Source organism: Leptonychotes weddellii, chromosome 14, assembly GCF_054177405.1.
Source record: "Leptonychotes weddellii isolate Sample4059 chromosome 14, ASM5417740v2, whole genome shotgun sequence".
Classification (NCBI taxonomy): domain Eukaryota; kingdom Metazoa; phylum Chordata; class Mammalia; order Carnivora; family Phocidae; genus Leptonychotes; species Leptonychotes weddellii.
In genome coordinates this window covers 67784861-67806814 of record NC_138382.1, presented here as the reverse complement: position 1 = coordinate 67806814, position 21954 = coordinate 67784861, and the positions used below count along the sequence as shown (strand labels likewise).

Genomic DNA, 21954 nt, shown 5'->3' with positions numbered 1-21954 from the left:
GTGGGCTCTGTGCTTTAGAAGTATTTTCAGACAAATATGTAAAGTTAAAAATCTACATGTTTTTTCCATCTGAATGTTTTAATAGGGGATTGAGGTGTGTCAGCTGTACTTCAGTAAAAAAATAGGGGATTGATTTAATATATTACAGTATATTTTACACATGAATTAATATATAGCCTCTAAAAATGATAGAGATTTATATTTATTGACCCAGAAGGATGTTTATAGTGTATTAAGTGATAAAATCAGATCATAGATACATGATTCTCTTTTTGTAGAGAATGTCTGTAAGGCTGTATGCTAAAATGTTAACTTAGTTCTTCTGACCGGTAAGATTATAGATGATTCTCCTTTCTTAATTTGTGTTTATTTATATGTATTTTAAATTGGTGTATACTTGGCATGTAATGTATAAGTTTAAGGTGTATATGTTGATTGATACGTTCATATATTGCATTATCTGTGTTTTTGAATTACAAACACTAATTTAAAAAAAAAGAACAGCACAGGTCTATGGGAGAAGTGATGAACAAATATTACTTGTCTCTCTGGGGGCCTTTGAAATCCCTGTCCCACTGTCCCTGTGTGGATTTTACACTTTTGCCCCTTTTTGCAGCAAAGCAGTTGAGAGCCTCGCTGAAGGGGGCGGCTCCGAGGTTCAGCGGGTGAAAGAAGATGCTCAGAAGAAGGTGCAGCAGGTTGAAGATCTCCTAACCAAGAGAATAGTCCATTTAGAAGAGGCAAGTGTGGACACCCTGAGGAGACTGTGTTCTGACAGTGGGTTAAGAGTGGAGGGGGCAGAATTTTGTTCCTTTTACCCTAAACTTTCAGAGTTTCAGCAGAAACGGGAGCCGCCCTTATGAGCAGCTTGTGGGTTCCAGCCCTGTCTTAGGCGCTTTGCGTATAGAATTTGTACCCTCACACCCTGAGTCCTGGCCATTGTCTTCATTCCCGCGGATGAGGACACCGATGTACAGAAAGACTGACTAGTCTTAAGTGTGATCCTGGATTTAAATTTGCAACTGCTGACTTTCAAGCCCCCGCTCTTGTGGCAGTATTGCTCTTCTTACCTAGTTCAGGCCCTTGATTTTACAGAGGAGGAAACAGGCCTGGAGATGGGGAGCGGCTCCCCTAACCCGCGCTAAGCCTGGAAGTGATTCCGCATTGCAGGCCGTCGCATGCCCATACAGCCCGGTCCCCGGTCCCTGGCCTCCATCCCACGTCACCCCGGTGTTCACCGCATGCCTCTTCTCGGGGAGACACCACATGGAGCCCCTCCTTCTGCTCATTCTCAGGCGCTTCCTGTGATCGTGATGGAGGCAGGATGTGTCTTGGCTAGAAAATCCTGTCTCCTACGTGTTAAAAGTTTCCGTCCACATTAAGCTAGTGTTCAGTGACACTAGTTAACTTCATTCTCGGTCTTTGAAGTCTCTTGGCCCATCTCCCAGTCTCCACCTGAAACCCTGGCTCTTCTTAGATACGAGGAGGGATGGCAGCACAAAGCGCTTCTGGGTCCAGAGGGCAGATGCACCGGGGCTATACTTTGCAGCCCAGAGTGGTCTTTTCCGTTCATGGTGTTTGCACTGGCCCCACGAGGCTGTAGAGATTCTAGGTCCCAAATACAGATGAGGACACGGCTCTGAGAGGGAGGGAAACTTAGTCGTCAGTGGTAGAGCTGGAACTGAAACAAGAGCCTTCCAACCCCAAATTCTGAGTTTTAGTTAAAATGTCATTGTTGGTTCAGTCATCCTGTGTTCCGCGGGAAGCGCTGCCCGGTGTTTTAGGGTATCAGCGTGACTGCCAGTCCGTGCTGGGTTGACCTTCTGCTCTGCCACTGATTAGCCTTGTCCCCTTCCCTGAGCCTCTGCTGCCTCGTCTGTGGTGGTTGTCCTAGCAGCCGTGGTCCGAGCAGTGTGTGGGGGGCCAGCCCCATGTGAGGCACCCTTCTCACGCATCCTTTCAGTTTGTTCCTTCAGGAAGCCTGTGAGGTAAATACTTCTATCATTCTTTTTAAAAACAAAAACAGAAACATGATGACCCAGGCACAGGGTGGCCAAGTGCCTTGCTCAGGGTCACACCGGCAGGAACACCAGGTGCTCTGGCTGTGGAATCTGCATTCTAAACTGCTGTAGGGTGTCTCTCAGCGCATAACTGTTTAGGGTTAGGTGAGGAGCAGAGATAAGAGAAATCAAGCTCCTTGCTCAAAGCCTGGCATTTAACAGGCACTCAGTAAATAGGTTTTGTCTGTTGTCTCAGAATATCGGGAAATGATTTTTCCCGGCTATCACTGCGCTTGCCAGGCAAGCCTCATCGGGAGGAGAGGCCTTCTCCCCGACCCAAGTGGGGGCAGTGATGGGGGTGGCACTGTGGAGGGAAAGGGCAGGGGAGAGGAAGCCAGTGTTACTTTGAGCTTCCTGTGATGCAGCAAGCCTTTGACAGAGTCTCAGAGCAACTCCTTGATGGGATGGTGGTGATTCCCTGCTTTATGGATAAGCTGGGGCCCAGAGAGGCTACGTGACTACCCAGCGTCCCACAGCAAGTCAGTCGGAGAGCTGGGTTTTGAACCCAGTTTCATTTGACTTTTATCTTTGTGATGTGGTCAGAGGCTGTGGGCACTTGGAGATCCAGATCTACCCCCAGGTCACTTTCCTGAGCTCCAGGGCCCTTTTCCCCAACATGGGCCCTGCCTGCATGATTTAGATAATTTCTTTGTTGGCCTCTCTGAGCTCTCAGGAAGAACGTAGTTTTTCACCACCGAACGTCACCTTGGAGATAGAGAAAATGTACTTGAGAATTGTGTAGTCATCATCTTAAAAGAAATAGGGAGGGGGCGGTTGGGTGTGGGATGAATTTGTATGGAGGTTATGGGGACTCCGGAATTTATGTATGTTTAAGTATTGAGAGGCACATTTCTCCTTGTTCTCATTCAAGCTGTAAATATTGATCTGATTTTTCAAACCCAAAAATACAGAGTTTTTGTAGAGTTGAGTCTTTTCCATTGGAAATGCCTATTACTCTTCAGGATACAAGAGGGAAAAATGGCTGGCAAATGTATTTATTACTGATTCTTCCCATGTATAGTACAATTCAAGGAGGGGAAATGTGCCGGAGAAAAAGTCATAAATATTTATATTTTAATCCAATTTCCTTTCAAAATGTTCCCAATTGTATTGAAAAATTGCATCAAATGCATTTAATTTAACTCTAGGATGTGAAAGCTGCCCAAGCAGAACTGGAAAAGGCCTTTGTGGGGACAGAAACAGAGAAGGCTCTTCGGTTGAGCTTGGAAAACAAGCTTTTGGAGATGAAGAAGAGGCACGAGGGGGACTTGGACATGGCTGTGGTCCTGGAGCAGAAAGACAGGTCTGGCTCTTATCTCTGTGATGCGCTGACATTTGTTTCTCGGGCAGCATGGCGGAAGGGTGTTCCCTTCCTACTCTTCCACCCCACCTTTCTCTGCGCCCCACCATGAGAAAACCTGGAGTAAGATCAGGGTGGAGGGAAAAGGCATAGGGTAGGGATATGAGGACAGGGATAGAATTATAGATAGAAACTCCTGCCAAAAAGTTCTGTTCAGATACTAGACGTAGCCTTCAGTTTGGCTGTAAGCTTCCTGGTAACCAAAGGAAAGAGAGAAAAACAGTCTTGATGAATGTAAGAGTCATACTGCTCACAAGAGAAAATGAGCCAGGAATTCAGGAGAAGCCCAGTTTTACTTGACATTGTTGGGGAGAAGTTTCTCTTGTGAATCTTCTCAGAGGGAACAGTATGTGATTATATCCCCACAATATCTATTGCGTTTGTGGGACCTGTTTTTCATCATGTCTTTTTTTCTTTTTAAAGATTTTTATTTGAGAGCGAGAGAGTGAGAAAGAGCACAAGCGGGTGGGGGTTGAGCAGAGGGAGAGGGAGAAGCAGACTCCCCCACTGGGCAGGGAGCCCGACGACACAGGGCCCAATCCCAGGACCCTGGGATCATGACCTGAGCCGAAGGCAGATGCTTAACTGACTGAGCCACCCAGGCGCCCCTTATCATGTCTTTTAAATGCAGGCCGAGGGCCCAGATTAGTACAGTGCGAGGGGCCAAAAGAGTGTAGACCGAGTATAGAGCTCTCTGTTGGTCCAAGAATAAAATGTGTGCCATGTAGTCCAGAGAAATGGATGGGCCATAGGGCCTTTAGGCAGTCTTTAATGCTTGTGTCTTACAACCAAACTTGATCAAAACTGGTCAGGAGAGAGTTGAGGTTTTCTTCTTTATCATGAACCTTACATTTTGATACTCTTGCCTAGCTTTGCTGGTCACTAGGTGGAAGGTTGTGTAAACTAAATACAAGTGAAACTTCTGGCTAACCTGTGACCTATCCATTGAAGAGCCAAGCTCGTTTGGAATTTGATAGAAATTGTTCTAAAGCAAATGATCTACTTTCCTATTTCCTTAAAAAGAGGATACTGACTCTGGTTCCTTTTTTTTGGTTACTCATTGACTCACGATTGATGTGATGGGCCCACCGTGTTGTTTGGGTTCTGGTGCTCAGTTGCCCCAACTCCCCAACCGCTGTTTGCTTTTCTTTCAGCCTTATGAGATTTGAGTCTGCACCTTGCTTTCATGTTTTAGGATTATCTATAAAAGAGAAATGAATAGACTGAGGGAGAGGCCATGGTTTCCACTTATTCAGTGTCCTAGCTTCAGTGTCTGGAGGAGCGAGCATTTATTTGGTGTGCTGCAACCTTTTCTTAGCTTTGATCTGGAAAACTGAAGTTTTGGGATGAATCTAAGGACGAGTCAGGAAACAGAGTTCTCTGTGAGGTGTAGGACCTCAGCATTGAGTGAATGAGTGTTTTTGTCCATTACGTGGCTAGGAGAGAAGCCTTCCCTAGACGGGTGGTTTTTTTTGGCTGGGCCTCCCCCTCAGGGTAGCAGCCTTTTCAGGCACTGTACTGTGAGAGTCTGGAATCCTTGCCCATACAAATTATTTATATGTTTCCTTGTATCTCTCCCAGCTGATGAGCAGTGAAGCCCTTAGAAGGTTTACAGGTTTGTCTTTCCTGGGGGACCTGCAGGTCTCCAGCAGTTAAATTGGAAATAGGGAACCCAGGGAAGAGGCCAGAATGTGCAGGGGCAGCCACCAAAGAAGAAAAGACAGAATTCCTGGTGCTGGTGAAGGGGAAGGAGGGAGAGGGCAAGAGGGCTAGGAGTAGGTTTGAGAAGAGGTCGTGGGCGAGAGCAGATTGGAAGGGCCTGCGGGGGTCCCAGCAGATGCTCCGCAGTTAGTTCACTGGTCTGTTGGATCATTATGCCCTTTGTTCAACAGATACTTTCTGAGCATCTTCTGCTTAGTAAGTAGTGGTTAGAGTATAGGTATGAGTGGTACAGACTGGGTCCCTCTCCTAAGGAACCTCATGTCAAGGTGTATGCTTGTCATCTAGCTAGGCGGGAGGAGTAGAGGGCAGGAGCAGAGAATGGCCAGGTGGATACATGCTGGGTTAACATAACATCTTTCTAATTTCATTTAGAGGGATTAGGAAAGGCTTCCCAGTGGAAGTATGAGGATAAAGGAGGAATTACTTGGAGGAAGAAAAGGTATTCAGGCATTGGGAACCACATGTATGGAAGTTCAGAAGCCTGAGGGCACAGAGCATGACCCGGGGACTTACACAACTGTAGCATGGCTGGAGAGTTGTGTTCTGGAAGGACGGTGGAAGAGATGAGGAAAGGGAAGCTGGCCAGATCATGTGGGCTTTGTTGAATAGTTTGGGTTTTGTCTTCAGGGCATGTGACAAGCTGCTGATGAGTTAAGGATGGAAATGGGGTGGTGTCAGGGTCAGACTATAATTTAGAGCAATCCCTTTGGCTGCCCCGAGAGGATGAGTTGGTGGTGGGGCTGGGTGGAAAGACTGCCTCTCAGGCTGATGGAGAAGTCCAGACAAGAGATCATGGTGACCAGGACTGAGGTGACGGAACTAGCATGGAGAAGAACAGGCAGAGCTGCTTGGAAGGTAGAATTGACATGATGGCTTGAGGGGCTTGATCATTGATGAGTTTGGGGATGAGGGAAAGGGCTGCAGAGATACCTCCTCACCCAGGTTTTGAGCGTGAGCAACTGTAGGATGGTGGTACAGTGTGCTGAGTTTGGGGAACGGAAGGGGGAAAGAGCAGATGTTTTTGGGTGGGAGGAGTGGGAAGATAAGCTCTCAATTGGGACATGTTGGGTTGAGGGATCATGGACATCCAAGAGTGAGTCTAGAAGGTGCTTGGGTATATGGATTAAGGCTAGATTAAAGGAGCTGTAGATTCATTCATTGACCAGCTACTGAGCATGGCCTTGGGTTAGGTGCCAGGAATTGAGAGATGAGCACTTTCTTCCTTATATGGCACTCCCAGCATGGGAGAGGGGACAGATGGGTAAAAAAAAAAGTGTTGTGATTGGTGTTAGAGGTAAATTCAGGGTTCTGTGCTGTGACAAAAGCAAGGTGGTGATCAGGTGCTTGGGTGTGGGGCAGGGAAGGCCTTGCCACCCTGAGGGAAAGCTTGTGCAAAGAATGGTGTGGAGCCCGGTGCATGTGAAGGTAGTCGTAGAAGAAAGTGGTCTTTGTTAGCATATGCCACAGAAGCTTGGCTTCTCATCTTTTTGGAAGGGGGAATTTGGGAAGGTCTGATGCTTATTGAGTACTTAATGTGGTGTAGGTGGTGGGGTCTCCATGTGTGGGTGGTCAGATCAGGGCGTTGCCAAAGGCTGCATCTTCTTGGGGTTTCCCACAGGCCTGGCTGGATAGGCACAGAAGCCTGATTTGTTAGTCCTGCCCGAGCGGCTGTCTCTCACAGATAGATGTGCCCCAGCCACACTCCCAGAGGCCAGTGCGGCAGCCAGAGGCCGCTTCTGGATATCTGCTCACGTGGGGTGTGGGCCTGTCTGTGGTGGAACTCTCCTGGGACTAGGGTCAGATATTGCCTCCCTCAGGGCAGGCCTGCCCACGAGCTAAATGGAGGTCAGAAGGTGAGCTGCTAAGCGGACTTGGAACGGGGGAGCTTGGGCTTGCCTTGGTGAGATGGATCCAGATGTGTCGTACAGATTGGCCTGTTGTGGATGGGCACTGCTGATGGCTTTCTGGGCTTCCTCCACCCTTTTGAAAGGTATGTGCTTTAGCTACTTGATCTCCTACGATCTGACCTTAGAGCTAGTCTGTATCCTTAAGGCTAACACTGTATTGTCAGCTAACACTGAGGAACCCTGCAGGTCAGATGTGGCCAACGGGTATGTTTTATTTGGCCTACACAGTGCTTTTAACAGTTTGAATTAGGGGTGCCAGGGCGGCTCAGTCGGTTAAGCATCTGCTTTCAGCTTGGGTCATGATCCCGGGGTCCTGGGATTGAGCCCCGCATCGGGCTCCTTGCTCAGCGGGGAGCCTGCTTCTCCCTCTCCCACTCCCCCTGCTTGTGCTCTCTCTCTCTCAAATAAATAAAGAAAATCTTGAAAAAAAATAAAAGTTTGAATTAGTTGCCTCTATTTAAAAAAAATCTAGTTTCATGTAAAAGTTTGGTTTTCCAGCCTCTTTTGAAAACCTGGAAGGTGTGGCAAGCCTGGGCCATGGTCTCGCTGGATTGAGGCCACTCCTGTGGATGGCCCCATGCTCCAGTTTGGCCCCAGGCCCCACAGGGCCTGCTTCTCTCATTCCCATACCTACTGGGACTTGCTTTAAGGTAACTAACACAAATCAATTTTATCGAAGTATAAGTTACCTACAATACAGCACCTCCATTTCAAGTATACAGGTAGTGACTTTTACCTCTTCAACTGATTCTGTGATGATTTCAGAGTAGAACCCCTAGAGGGCAATCTTACTCCTCTGTCCAAGATTTGGGGGCATTGCACTGTTGCTGCCCTGGTACCCTCTGTGCCTAATTGTCTTAGCCTGTTTGGGGTGCTATAACAAAATACCAGAGATTGGGTAGCTCACAAACAATAGAACTTTATTTCTTACTGTTCTGGAGGCTGGGAGACCAGGGCGGCCGCATGGCCGGGTGAGAGCCCTCTTCCCGCCTGCAGACTTCTCACTGCATCCCTGTGTGGTGGAAGGGGTCAGGCATCTTTCTGGAGCCTCATTTGTCAGGCACTGCTCGCATTCATGAGTTCCACCCATGTGACCTACTCTCCTCCCAAAGCCCCACGTCCTAATCCTGTCACCTGAGGGGGTTAGGATTTTGATATCTGAATTTTGGGGGGCCACAGACATTCAGACCAGAGCACCAGTGCATTGCCTGCTGCCTTTAACTACTTTTAGCTGACTCTGGACCTTCCCCCTGGGAGCCAGGGAAGCTCTCCGACTCTCAGGCCTTTGCTCTTCTTACCATTCAAGTTGTTTTCGAGGCTCAGCTACAGAAAGGCTGTTTGGAGGGCTCTCTGACAAAATGCTAATTGTTGAATGTTAAGGAAAAGTAATACTTACAGCAACTGTCATTTGTAGAGTTGTGCTATATGCCTGGAGGTATGTAGGGCTATTTTAAACATTTTCTCTCTAATCCACATGAGCAAGGTATCCCCATTTCATAGCCGAGGAAATGCAGTTGCATAGAGGTTACATAACTTGGCCACGGTCAGGGAGCATAAATTGGTGGCCTTGAGAAGGTGTTCAGCTCTACCCGCGTGGGGCCCTCAGGGTGTGGCTGGCACGGTTTCCTCCAGGGGAGGTCACGCCTAAGTCTCGGGCAGGGTGATGGGCGTGTGTTAGCAGGCGGCTGGGATGGAGTCGCGAAGGGCATTCTGGGTTGCGGGGACGAGTGTGAGCAAAGGTCTGGAGGCACAAGACGGCCTGGCTTGTGGAGAGCTGGAAGCGAGGCTCCTGGGTGGTGAGGGAGTGGGTGGCGGCCTCCTGCGAGAGGGGAAACTGCAGCTGCCAGCAGGGCCTCTGATCTTCTGGGCCCGGAAAGCTAGGGCCTTACCTGCCTTGCGCACGAGTTTGCCCTTTATCTGGAGAGTCAGTGTATTTTAAACGTTGCCCTGAGGAGCCAGAGAGAGAGGTTCTCTGTTTTTGCCCACTCATCGGGACAGCTCTGCTTTATCAGTCGTGTTTGTTCGGGCTCCAGCGCCCGATTTCTTTTGCAGAGAGGATTCTTGGCCAAAGAAATTAGTAGTCCGCTGCCGTCCGTGGAGAGGGCTGTTGAGAGTCTGAGCCCGGGGGTGGCTCTGTCAGACCATAGTCTGGCAGCTCCGAGGCTGGATCTACCGGGGCCAGGCTGGAGGTGAGGGTACAGTTAATGTCACAAGGATTCTGGCCCTTGCTCTCCGACCTGCACGGTGCGATTCCATTTCTGCTCAGTCATTGGGCATGTCTGCTTTGACGATGTCTGGCCCCATTTCCTGCCTCCTCCTCTTCCACTGAGCTCAGAGAACAGCTTAGAATTAATATTTAAATTTTGTTCGCTTTTAGATTGATTGAGGAGTTGAAGCTGTCTTTGAAGAGCAAAGAAGCTTTAATTCAGTGCCTTAAAGAGGAGACATCTCAGATGGCATGTCCTGATGAGAGTGTGTCATCTGGGGAGCTCCAAGCACTCTCTGCGGCTCCGAGGGGAGAACAGGAGAGAGGAGCTGAGGTGAGCCGGCGGGGTGGAGAGGGGGACTTTAATAGCACCCCGGACTCCTCTGTGGCAGATGGGGTGCACACGCGGTCCCCACGAGTCACACACAGACTACTTCCAAATATTAGCTCCTCGGCAGCCGAGGAATTAGCAGGAACCTCCTTTATCGGGGGCCCTGGCATGTCTCCCCGCCTTCCGGCCTCATGTTCAGACAGAGTCGGTTAAAAAAACAGTCCGTACCTGCTTGCCTCTTCTACCGTGTGTTGATTTGTTGTTGCCAGGGGACTTTATTTTCGCCCTTTGGGTTTTTGTGGGATAAAACTTAGTACCTCTTTTACCTTTGTGGTTAGAGGCCGTGAGGGAAGGGAACTAAGTGGTGCTGGGCCCGGCGGCCGGCGAGGCAGTCCAGCACGCTGCCGCATCGAGTCCTTCCAGCCACTCTGATCACGGGCTCCTCATGGAATTTAGAAATGGGCTCAGACGAGTTGCTCTCTTTTCCTGGGCTCCAAGAGGTGGGTTGCTAGTAGCAGACCCCAGAGCCTCCCAGAGGGCCTGCAAGACGGTGGCCGGGGCCTGGCAGCGCAGGGGGGCCTAGCTGAGACCTCCCAGTTTTTGTTGGACCATGGGTGGCTGCTGCGTGTTCTACATTCACAGTATGGGATGTTCTAGATGCTCAGGGAAAGTCTTGATTTTTTTTTTTATGGAGCAGTCTTCTTTGTCCCTGCCGTGGGACAGTGATTTCTGCAGCCTCACTGGTTAGTTTTTGGCTATACTCAGCCCACGTCTCCTGCTCCTCCCGTGAACCCCACGGGGCCCTGTCCTTCCGTTGGCCCTTTTCATCGTCCAGTGGCTCCGTGGTTCACTCTCTGTGGGGCTGGTGATCAACCCACGTGACCACTTGCGTGTCTTTACATTTCTCTTCACTCGGGACATCAGCTGAGACAGACAGGAGTGGACACTTATTTCCGTGACTTCCACAGTGGTGGGGAGAAGTGAGGAAATGAGATGCTCGTTCTAATTGTTCTGGGGAAGTTGTTGGATTGTGAGTCCCTTCCAGGTGCCAATGAATGCCTTTTCTCAGGCCGCACAAATGGAGCGCCAGAAGGAGAGACACCGCTTTGAAGAGAGGATCCAGGTATGTTGATGCAATTTAAAATAACGTATTGAAGATTTCTCCTTGCCTCTTGCTTTATTCCGAGAGCAGTAGATAGTTCGGTGTGACAACAGCTGTCACTTAGGGCATGCCAGTGGGCGCCCGGCAGACTTTCAGGACTCCAGAGAAGGTCTCTCCGGCTTGGCGGTAATTCTGTGGAGCCAACATTCCCATTGTGCAGATGAGGCTTGTGAGGCTCCGCGAGGCGAGGGCTCTTTCCCAAGATCAGGTAGCTTGGACGAGCTCTAGCGGGGACCCAGACCTGCCACTGCTCCGTGTCCCCCAGTCCCGGCAGGTGGCATTTGTATGGCGCCCGCCAGCTTGGAAAGTGCTTGCCGTCCATTATCTCATTTGATCCTCACAAAACCCCGGGAGGGAGGCAGCGTGATTATCTTTAGAAATGATGAACTCAGACTGTACATGTATATGTTCAGTCTCCATCAAACCAAATTCTCCGCTAGCTTCTGTAGCATTAAGGAATGAAATTAATGATCTGTTATTTCCCCCAGATAACCTGGTAGGGTTTCAAAGACTGATGTGACTGTATTCAAATTCCAGAAGGCACTGGAGTGCTTCCGCAGGAGTGGCTGTCACCGTCTTAACTGAGCTGATCCCCTTCCTCTCACCCAGCCCTGTTGCCGTGGGCGCTAGCGCTGTAGCGGGGACCTGCAGCCGCTGCCTTCAGCTCTGCTTGGAAACATTAATCACACGGTGACAGGAATAAGATAGAATAACTGCGTTTGAGTGTGCTCTTACAGATATATTTACAGTGCATTTTGGCTGGAACGCATCAACTTAGTGAATCTTTTTCTAATCTAATTTAGGCACTTCAGGAGGACCTGAGAGAGAAGGAAAGAGAAATTGCTACAGAAAAGAAAAATAGTTTGAAGAGGGATAAAGCCATTCAGGGTCTAACCATGGCATTAAAGTCAAAGGAAAAAGAGGTATGTGGTGAGTCTGATACACCCGAAGTGAGATTTTTCTTTATTAGCTTCTGTGGCTGGCCTGTCCTACCCTGAATTTTTAGCTTTAGGTGGAAAGTTTCTAAAAGAGCTGGGGTGAGTATAGGGGGTGGGGAAAGGGCCCGTTAGTCCATGAGAATTTCCTTTGGAATGTCCAGTCTAGTGCTATCCAAGAAAAATACTGTGTCAGGTACATGTGGATGTTTGAATTTTCGAGTAGCTACATTAAAAGAAGTGAGAAGAAACAAGCGAAATGAACTTTAATAATATATATATCCCAAATGTTATCATTTCAACATGTAAGCAGTAAAACAGTAGTAGTAATGAGGTGTTCAGCATCTTTTTCATCCTAGTGTCCTCTCTGAAGTGCAAGTGTGCTTATAGCACATCTCATTTCAGACGAACCACACTTCAAGTGCCCAATAGCCACAGGTGGCCAGTGGCTGCCATATTGGACAACGCCCATTCTCGTAAAGACAACAAGCTTGAGATGAAGAACGTTTGGGAGGCAAGGCCATGCCTATGAACCAGTTAGCTACCTGGGTCGTTGCCTTTGGGATCCAAGGTTGTGGCCAGTGGTTCCATGCTATTTTATTATTGTTAGCATGGCAGTCTGTTGTTTTCGCATTAACTGAGCGAGGCACGGATACGGAAAAGGAAACCCAGCCCTGCTCGCAAGTCCTGTGAGGAAGAAAGACAGAGTGAAGGTGTGGTGATTGAGGGACGTTCGGGGGGCTGTGCAAGTGCAGGGCAGGGGACCTGAACCAGATTAGGGTAGGTACATGGGGAGCAGAACTTGGAGGAGAAGGTGGGTCCGAGCTGAATCTTGAAGGATGAGTAGGAGTTGGTTGGCAGGGGAGGCAGAGGGGAGAACAATGGTTAATCCATTGAATTAGGAAAGAGCCTGAAAGGTGTCTGTGGAACCAAAAGCATTTTGAGGTTGTCTAGGCATCAAGTGCAGAACCTAAGGGAGGCTAGAGAAGAAGCTGGTGGGGTTGCACAGGAACCGCCAGTGATGGTGGAATTAGTCACTTTTGCCTGTTCGGGAGGCAGGCCACTGAAGGCTCTTCAGGAGGAGGGGTATGATCACATTTACATTTTAGTGAGGTCTCTGGCTGTATCTGGAGAGTGGCTTGTAGGAGGGAGAGAATGGGGGTAGGGAGGCCAGTAGCGGAGGTGAGAGCCAAGAAGTACTGAGTTAGAGCAGTGGTCACTGCTGAATAGGAACCGAGGGGCAGGGCTTACTCAGGAAATGAAACTAGACATAGTCAGAAATAATTAAAAATTAGAGGTAAATTTGGGGAAATTTGTTGAGGGGACATAGGACTGAGAGAAGGAGCAGTGGAGGATGACTTCTGGGGGTCTGGCTGGAGTGACTGGGATATGGTGGTGCCACCGACTCAGTTGACAGCATAAGAGAGTGGAGTATGATGGCCAGATGGGTGTGGTGATGGAGGCGATGAGTCTGTTTACAGAGTGTTGACTGTGAGGAGCTCGGGGACCGCCAAGGTGGGATGTCCAGGGCGAGATGGGTGTGTCAGCCTCAAGCCTGGAGAGAGCTCACGTGTGAGTTACAATTCTAAGAGTGGGCCTACCTGTCTCGGGAGTGCTAGAAGGGAAAGAACAAGGCTGAGGTTGGCGCCACAGGGGACATCAGAATTTTGGGGGCGGGGAGAGGAAGGCACGAAGGGGACAGGAATGGTTGCACAAGCACGAAGCGAACCAGGAAACGGTGGCGCTGAAGAAGCTGAAGAGGGGAGAGTTTGAGTAATCACCAGTGTCAGATGCGGCAGAGATTTGGCTCATAGTAATAGTAGTTATAATTTCTGCCATTGTATAATGCGGGAGTTCAGGGCCCAGCTGCAGTTGGAGACCTTCAGTGTAGAGTGGCGCCGGTGGAGGGGCCATTGTGGGTGCTGGCCAAGTCCAGCGTGTGGCCATGGGCGTCACCGCTGACTGGGGTACAGGAGAAGGTCACCAGAGATGAGAGATTCTGGGAGTGGCCAGGCCCCTCTCTGTGGGCAGCAATAGTGTAACGCTTCGGCTCAGCCAGGCCTGATTTTGGCACCAGGACCCATCCCTTCACTTAGCCCTAGCGTTGCTGGAGTTGGGTGAGTAGTGGTCTCGTGTTCTGGTTGCGGGAATTGGGGCTCAAAGAGATTAAGTACCTTGCCTGAAATCGCTCAGCTAGTGAATGGCCAGGGTAGGAGTCCCACTTCTCTGACTTCACGCCTTCCCTGACTACGAAGCCTTTGGTCAGAAGGCTGCGCCGTCCAGCAGGAAGAGCACTTGAGTGTGCACCGGGAGGGGAGACCCGTTGCACACTTGGCTGCTGTTCTTACTTTGACCCAGGTGGAAGACCTTAACTCTGAGATCGAAGAGCTCAGTGCTGCCTTTGCAGAAGTCACAGAGGCCCCCGCGAGAGCGCAGACACAGAAATTCCAGGTAAGTGTTCGCTTGGCTTGAAGTGACCCTCGGTCCTGACTCCAGGGGAGGGCAAGGCCTGGCAGCTGAGAGGAACCCGGTGCTGATATAACAGCTGGTATTTATTGAACACATACTGTGTGCCAAGCGCTGTGCTCAGTGCTGTCTGGGTTAGCTCGGGGGATCTGTACAGCAGATCATGGAGGAGGCACTGTTAATATCCAGGTTCACAGAGACCGGTAACTTGCATAGGGTCATCAAAGTGGTAAGTGAGAGAACCAGAGCCTGTCTCACCCCCAGGCCTGTGCTTTTACCTGCCACCCCCTCCCCCCCCCCGCCCCCCCCGCCGGTTCCTTTAGTCCACCTGCTCCCTGCCGCCACGTGTCACTTCCACACTTTGAGGATTTGACCTGCCCTCTCTCCTTTATCCCCTTCAGCCTTGTACTCCAAGGACTCCTGCTGGTCTCCGCCTTGATGTTCCACCTTTCTGGTTAATTTCAGTTTTGTGTTTTTAATTTTTTTGATGTTTTCTTGCCATGTTTCTAGTTTCTCTATACAGTGTATCCCTATTACTAATAATCAGCCAATAAGGTTCCATCGTCTGAATAAGCCCCATACTGCTTAAAGCTCTCCCTGCCACCTTCCCCCCTTGGTATTTTTGGTTATAAAGTAGAAGTTAGAAGTTAAATCTGATTTAAGACTGCTTGATTCCTAAGATTCATGTCCCATGTCTTATCTTTTGCAGAGCCCTGGTTCACAGTAAGAATAATTGAAGTAATTTGGTTTAAATCATGGTGCAGTAGAAGCATAGGCAGGTCTCTGCCTTTGGAATCTCAGATTTGCCTCCCCCACCATTTGGTTGGTGAAGTGGAGCTGGGACTACACGGAGGTGTTTTTTTTTCCCCCCTTGCTTTGAAAATAACACATCTTAAAAGCTGAATTCTTAGGAAAACCACTGATATTTCCTACTGCTTGAGAAAAAAAGATGTTGGCAGTTGGCAAGCATAGAGACCAGGCGGATATTTTGCTTGTTAGTGTTGGGCCTTGAACATTTAAATGCTACCCAGATTTATCGCATAACATTTATTAATTTCCTAACCATCCGTCCTAGTTGAAAGACTTTCAGAATGATTTTTAAGGTCTTGTCACTTAACAGTGTTGGCTGGGTTTCTTGTCTTGCAAGATACAGAGGTCATGGGACGCCTGGGTGGCTCAGTCGGTTAAGCGTCTGCCTTCAGCTCGGGTCATGATCCTGGGGTCCTGGGATCGAGTCCCGCGTCGGGCTCCCCGCTCTGCGGGGAGCCTGCTTCTCCCTCTGCCTCTGCCTCTCTCTCTCTCTATCTCTCATGAATAAATAAATAAAATCTTTAAAAAAAAAAAAAAAAGGATACAGAGGTCATGAGCTTTCGAAAGTCCTTAGGTTCTGCTGCCTGCTTGGCTGTTCTGAGAGTGCTCCTTTAATCCTTACCCATGGAGGTAGCATGTTTACTGGTTTAGCAGGTTGTCGGGACTTGACCTCAAGTCTGACTCCAAAATCTGTGTCCTTGCCGCCGTTTTGATTTTGTGTGTGTGTGTGTGTGCGTGTAAATGCACACAGTGTGCTTATATTGGCTGTTTTTCTATATTTGAATGTTGCACAGGCCCTTGAAGATGCCTTTTCTTTCACATAGTGGGACCTTTTGGGAATGTCACATGATTTGAACTAATTGCAGCTAGACTAGAGTACCCAGAATTCACAGGGTTGGTGTTAGGCCTGACATTGAGACAACAGCCGCGGTACTCACCTTCGTGGAGTGGTTGTTACAGTGCGGAGATGGGAGTTCTAGTCCCAGGTGTGCCTCTGTGAGGGTTGCAGGGTGGGGTGCCTGGAGCTACCTCCCGACCCATTAAAAAGTATATATTTTCAAATTGGAAATACAGGTTTCCCCCGCTATCCGAAAGTAGAGCTTTCGTATGAAATCTTCACCAGCCAAAATGCCATAAAGCAAAGAAGCAATTACCATTAATTTGCATGGAAAAATTTTTGAGCGTTCTCAGACCCAAAAAACCACCTCTCCTTTTTTAGGCTTTTCTGACACTTTAGGACATATCATTTTGCTAAGAGATACAAAAAATACATCAAGATAAAGCACAGATGCTCACAAGACACCGCAGTTCAGAGGTATGGTGGTTGAGATGCTCAGTGTAGTTCCCGGGGAAGGAGCTCAGTGGGGTCACCCTCTCTGCTCTGGGTGCTTGCTGCCTCTATAACGGCCCACTGCAAAACCAATGCGGAATGCCCTTTTCACTTAAAAAAATTTTTTTTATTGAAGCGTAGTTGACATACAATATTATATTTGTTTCAGGTGTAAAACAGTGATTCAACGTTTATATGTATAATGAAGTGATCACAATAAATCTAGCCACCACCTGTCACCACATGTAGTTGTTACAGTATTTTTTTTTTTTAAGATTTTATTTATTTATTTGAGAGAGAGACAATGAGAGAGAGCACATGAGAGGGGGGAGGGTCAGAGGGAGAAGCAGACTCCCTGCCGAGCAGGGAGCCCGATGCGGGACTCGATCCAGGGACTCCAGGATCATGACCTGAGCCGAAGGCAGTCGCTTAACCAACTGAGCCACCCAGGCTCCCCTAGTTGTTGCAGTATTATTAACTGTATTCTCTTTGCTGTTCATTACATCCTTGTGACCTATTTTATAACTGGAAGTTTGTACCTTTTTTAAATCCCATTCTTCTCTTTTGCCCATCTCTCCACCCCCTCTCCTCTGGCAACCACGGAATTGCTCTGTGTATCTGTGAGTATACCTGGGTGCCTTCTTTCATAAAAGTGCAAATCCTCTCCTGATTTCTTTTTTAAACTTTATTTATTTATTTATTTTTAAAGATTTTATTTATTTGAGAGAGAGAATGAGAGACAGAGAGCACGAGAGGGGAGAGGATCAGAGGGAGAAGCAGACCCCCCGCTGAGCAGGGAGCCCGATGTGGGACTCAATCCCGGGACTCCAGGATCATGACCTGAGCTGAAGGCAGTCGCTTAACCAACTGAGCCACCCAGGCACCCCCTGATTTCTTTTGGTTAGCGAAAACAGGTGCTATTGTAGGTCTTTTGTAAGAGTGAAGTGGCGTCATGCGAACTTTTGAAAAGTGGGGCATACTTGTTCATTTTTTCTCCTCCCCTCCCTGCTCAGCTGTAAAAGTAAATTGCACATTGTAGGAATTTATAAAATACTTAAAACAGTGGAAAGAGTTTGATAGATGTCACCAATAAACTCATGTCTAAAGATGTTCACTATTAACACCTTGACTCTTCCGATGCATATTTATACATACATATTTGTTTTTTTTTTTTAAGATTTTTTATTTATTTGACAGAGAGAGATACAGCGAGAGAGGGAACACAAGCAGCGGGAGTGGGAGAGGGAGAAGCAGGCTTCCCGCGGAGCAGGGAGCCCGATGCGGGGCTCGATCCCAGGACCCTGGGACCGTGACCTGAGCCGAAGGCAGACGCTTAACGACTGAGCCACCCAGGCGCCCCTATACATACATATTTGAAAAAGTAGAAAGGATCATAATACCTATTTTGTTCTATAATCTTTTTTTCATCTAATATTCTTATCATGACAGTATATATAGATCTACGTACTCCTTTTTTAAAATTTTCATTTTGAAATAATTATAGATTCACATGCAGTAGATTTCTGTATACTCTTTACCTGGTTCTCCCAAAGGTGACATCTTCCCTAACTTTAATAACAATATCACAACCAGGACATCGGTCTTGGTGCAATCCATGGTTCTTACTCAGATTTCAGCAGTTTGACACGCACTCATTTGTGTGTGTGTGTGTGTGTGTGTATGTGTGTTTATCCCTATGCTTTTTAAACAATCTTTTTTTTTTTTTTAAGATTTTATTTATTTATTTGACAGAGATAGAGCACAAGTAGGCAGAGCGGCAGGCAGTGGGAGAGGGAGAAGCAGGCTCCCCGCTGAGCAGGGAGCCCGATGTGGGACTTGATCCCAGGACCCCGGGACCATGACCTGAGCCAAAGGCAGACACTTAACTGACTGAGCCACCCACGTGCCCCTTAATCTTTGTAAACAGCCGTACTCTATGTATGTACCATATTATTTTTACTGGGGAGAACATGGGTGGGACATGTATTTGAATCTTGACTCTGCTCTTCACTGCTGTTGTAGCTGTGGGCAAGATGTTAGAGGTCTCCCAGCCTGCTTACCCATTGTAAAGTCCGGATAATCACACTTAGGTCACAGTATCCTTACAAGGATTACACGACACGGTGTACCTGGGCACAGGTAGTAACTCCGTAAATGTTGTTAACTCATCCTTAAGTTGGGTAGTATCATGTTCGGGCATAAAAATATAGTAGTTACTTTGGTTGGTTTTTCAAATTCTCTGTTAATGGTATTGTGCAAATAGCTTTTAGTTTGAGGAAACTCTCCATAGTGTCTCTTGATTGGGAATGGAAGATCATGTTTGTGCCGGAGAAGGGCAACTAGATTTATTGGTCCTGCACTCCCGGACACGGGACTTTCAGCATCCTGTTTCGTCTTCACGACAGCCCCATGAAATAGAGATTTCACAGATGAGGAAGCTGAGCTGCAGAAAAGTTAACCCCTCCCAAGTCACATAGCTAGAACTGGGCTTCGAACCCTGGGCTCTGTGACTCTCTCTCTATTAGACTCATCATGTTTCTGCACTGTGGGGAACAGTGATTTGGCTCATACGATGTTTGGCCTTGAGTTTCCGTCTAGGTCTAATCGTGCCAAACGTTTGCCGCCTGTTTGTAAACCCCCCTCTGACGACAGGAATTCAGAAATCAGGGTGTTGTGCAGAAAAAGGTACAAACCTTTCCGAAGGGTCTCAGAGGGCCATTTAAGGAAAATTGAACATGGAAAGTATCTTTATGGTGTGAGTATGAATTTGAACTTTTTAAACGAGGCTCTGTGATCGTTATTTGCATAATAACCCGCAGAACGTTCATCACTTTATGATAACTATTATTTTAATCATCACCATGGCTGGCCTGTGTTTAACAGGCTCCTAATTGGTGTTCCTGTCCCTAGCCTTCCCCTCCTTGAATTCAGTCTTCTTGTTTTAATTCTTGCTAGTTTATTGGTGTTAATTGGGATCGTCCCTGGAATGGGTGCGGCAGTGTAGTGCTGTGGAGAGAGTCCAACATTTAATCACTTATGGTCTGATGACAGGCTCGTCACTTAACAGTTCTGAGCCTCAGTTGCTTAGATAGGGCCAGTAGTGTGTGCTTCGTAGGGTTGGTGTGAGAAGTGGAGATACAGATACAGAATGTGTGCAGAAGCGCCTGGCTTAGCTCCTCGTATGTAATCAGTGCTTAATAAAACGTTAAGTATGAAAATGGCTCAAGATGAGCATTTTTCCTATCGTTGTTCGTCTTCTTTTGTTTTTTGAGTTTATTTAAATAAGCAATGCCCCAGATATTTTTCTTTTTTTAGGCCTCGTGATTTAGGGACGCCTGGGTGGCTCAGTCGGTTAAGCATCTGCCTTCAGCTCAGGTCATGGTCCCTGCGTCCTGAGATCGAGGCCCCTGTCCTCTGGCTCCCTGCTTAGTGGGGAGCGTGTTTCTCCTTCTCCCTCTGCCCCTAAAGCGCTTACATACTTTCTTTCTCTCGTGTGCGCGCTCTCTCTCTCTCTTGCATGTGCTCTCTTTCTATCAAATAAATAAAATCTTTAAAAATTTTTTTGATTTTAAAGGAAGGTGAAACAGAAGCTTCTATAAACCCCACTTTGAAATGTGAATGGGGTTCCCCTCAGTCCCTGTTGCTAGGACCTAAACAGCAATGGGGAAACATGGGATGGCTGGGCCTCACCTCTCCTGGAGTAACTGTGGCCGTAGCCCACCTCTCCTAACAGCTAGGACTTAACTAGCATTAGTGGCAGAGCTGGATCTCCTGGAAAGGCCAAGAAGCTGGAGCCAGTCCCCTTACCCCACAGTCTGAGTTGTGGCCTTGACGGCTCACGGGTCCCTTGCTATTGAGTTTTTAATCATGAGCCTTTGTCTAATCCAAAGAACAGATGTAAAAAAAAAGGTTTATTTTCTCCTGATTATAAGTAATATATATGTTACAAATTTCCTTTTTGGGAGACTAGAAAGAAGGAAAAAAAGGGGCATCAGGAGATCACCCAGCCACGCTGTTAACATTTTGATGTTTTTCTTTCTCGGCTTTCTCCTATGCATAGATTTTACTTTTTAGCTCATTCACAATTTAATCTTCTATTTTTTCATATCATGTTGTGACTTGGAATATCCCCATGTTATTGGTTTAGGTTCTTAGTTTTTCCTGTTAGAGTAAATCTCTGATGGATGACTGTGTACATAAGGCTTTACCCCCCTGTATTTTGGATTCTTCCCCTGAGATTGAATCCTGGGAGCCGAATCGTTGGGATGAGTGTGAACACGTCTATCCTGTACACACACACTTGGGGTATGTAATCTGTCCATAGAGAGTTATATTAATTTACATTCCTGCCAGTGTATTTCTTGGCTTCTGGATGCTCGGTCAGCTCTTGAAAAGTTGATATTAATTGTGTTGCTTCATAGTAAGTTTGACAGCACTGGATATTCTCATTAAAACCTTCTTGTTACATGAAAGCTTGTTTTAATTTGCTCTTTTTGATTATTGGTGAGTTACAGTATTTTTTCAAATGCTTGATAATCGCATATGTATTTTCTTTTCTACTAAACTGTGTGTTAATGAAGTAAGGATGTTCTGGACAGAACTAACCCTTGGACTCTGCTGAATTTACAGCCGCTCGCGGTGGCCATGGGGCTGCCACGCTGACCATTTCTGCTTCCCCAGATGACTTTGGGTCCGAGCTGCTCTAACCTCCGTGAGCATTGCCCATGCTTGAGTCTGCCTCTGCTTCTCAGGTGGTGCTCTTCATGTTCTACCTTTTATAAATAACTTGTTGAAGTTTTTCTTTTTTAAACCATTACAAAAGTAAAATGCTCAGTAACCTTAGAACATTTGAAAGAAGTGAAGGAAGAAAATCACCCATGTACCCACCCAACTAAAGACAGTTTCTGACGTTCTTTGCTTTTCCTTGAAGTTTTTTAAAAAAGAAAAAAGCTTCTTTTACACAGTTGTAGCCTTTTCCCCTCTTAATATCAACATGGTAACATCAACATGGTAACATAATCATCACTCTGTGTTATTTCAGAATCTTCCTATTATTTGTGCTTTGGGTCCTGGAGGTTGTTTATGTTAATCTTCCTCTTTTCGTTCCTTAACTCCCTTCCCCCCATCCCAAGGTGAAAAAGGAGCCCAGATTTCTTGGTCTGTTTAGTGTGCTACAGAAATCAGCTCATCTCCCCTGCCTCCCTCCTCTTGTAGGGGTCCGAAGATTATGAGGCTGCTCTCTTAGAGAAGGCAGCCCTTTTAGCACAGCTGAACTCCGAAAACCTCAACAAGAGTGCAGAGAACCACAGACTGCGTAGGAACATTAAGAAGGTGACCCAGGAGCTGAGCGCCCTGCAGCAGGAGAGGGAGAGGCTGGAGAGGGATGTGGAGGAAGCCCACCGCCAGAAGAGCAGATGCGAACACACCATCCACGTGAGCAGCAGTGGCGTGGTCGGGCGGGGGCTCTTGACGGCTCCTCTGGCTTTAGGGAGGCCTTCTCTGTGGGAGACTTAGAAAAATCTGAAAAATTGAAAGGAGAAAACATTTCACTCATCATCTCATCATCTTGAAATTATTTCTTTGTCTCGCATGTGCGTGCACACACCCACACACGCACCCCCACCCCCACACCCCCACCCCCACCCCACCCACCCCCACCCCCACC

The 21954-nt window shown here is 47.6% G+C and overlaps 1 protein-coding gene across 6 annotated transcripts in view; it reads left to right on the top strand.

Annotated features, from left to right (window-relative positions):
• Window positions 1–21954, top strand: part of CDK5RAP2 (CDK5 regulatory subunit associated protein 2) — a 162141-nt gene that overhangs the window by 38970 nt on the left and 101217 nt on the right. For 4 of the 6 annotated variants that reach the window (XM_081803487.1, XM_081803485.1, XM_081803486.1 and 1 more), the window contains exons 6-12: window positions 617–740; window positions 3209–3363; window positions 9427–9589; window positions 10656–10709; window positions 11552–11671; window positions 14042–14134; window positions 21504–21722. In XM_081803487.1, coding sequence (XP_081659613.1) covers window positions 617–740; window positions 3209–3363; window positions 9427–9589; window positions 10656–10709; window positions 11552–11671; window positions 14042–14134; window positions 21504–21722 — 928 coding nt within the window. The remainder of the gene's footprint in view (window positions 1–616; window positions 741–3208; window positions 3364–9426; window positions 9590–10655; window positions 10710–11551; window positions 11672–14041; window positions 14135–21503; window positions 21723–21954) is intronic. The other 2 variants (XM_081803488.1, XM_081803489.1) reach the window with 2 other exon arrangements.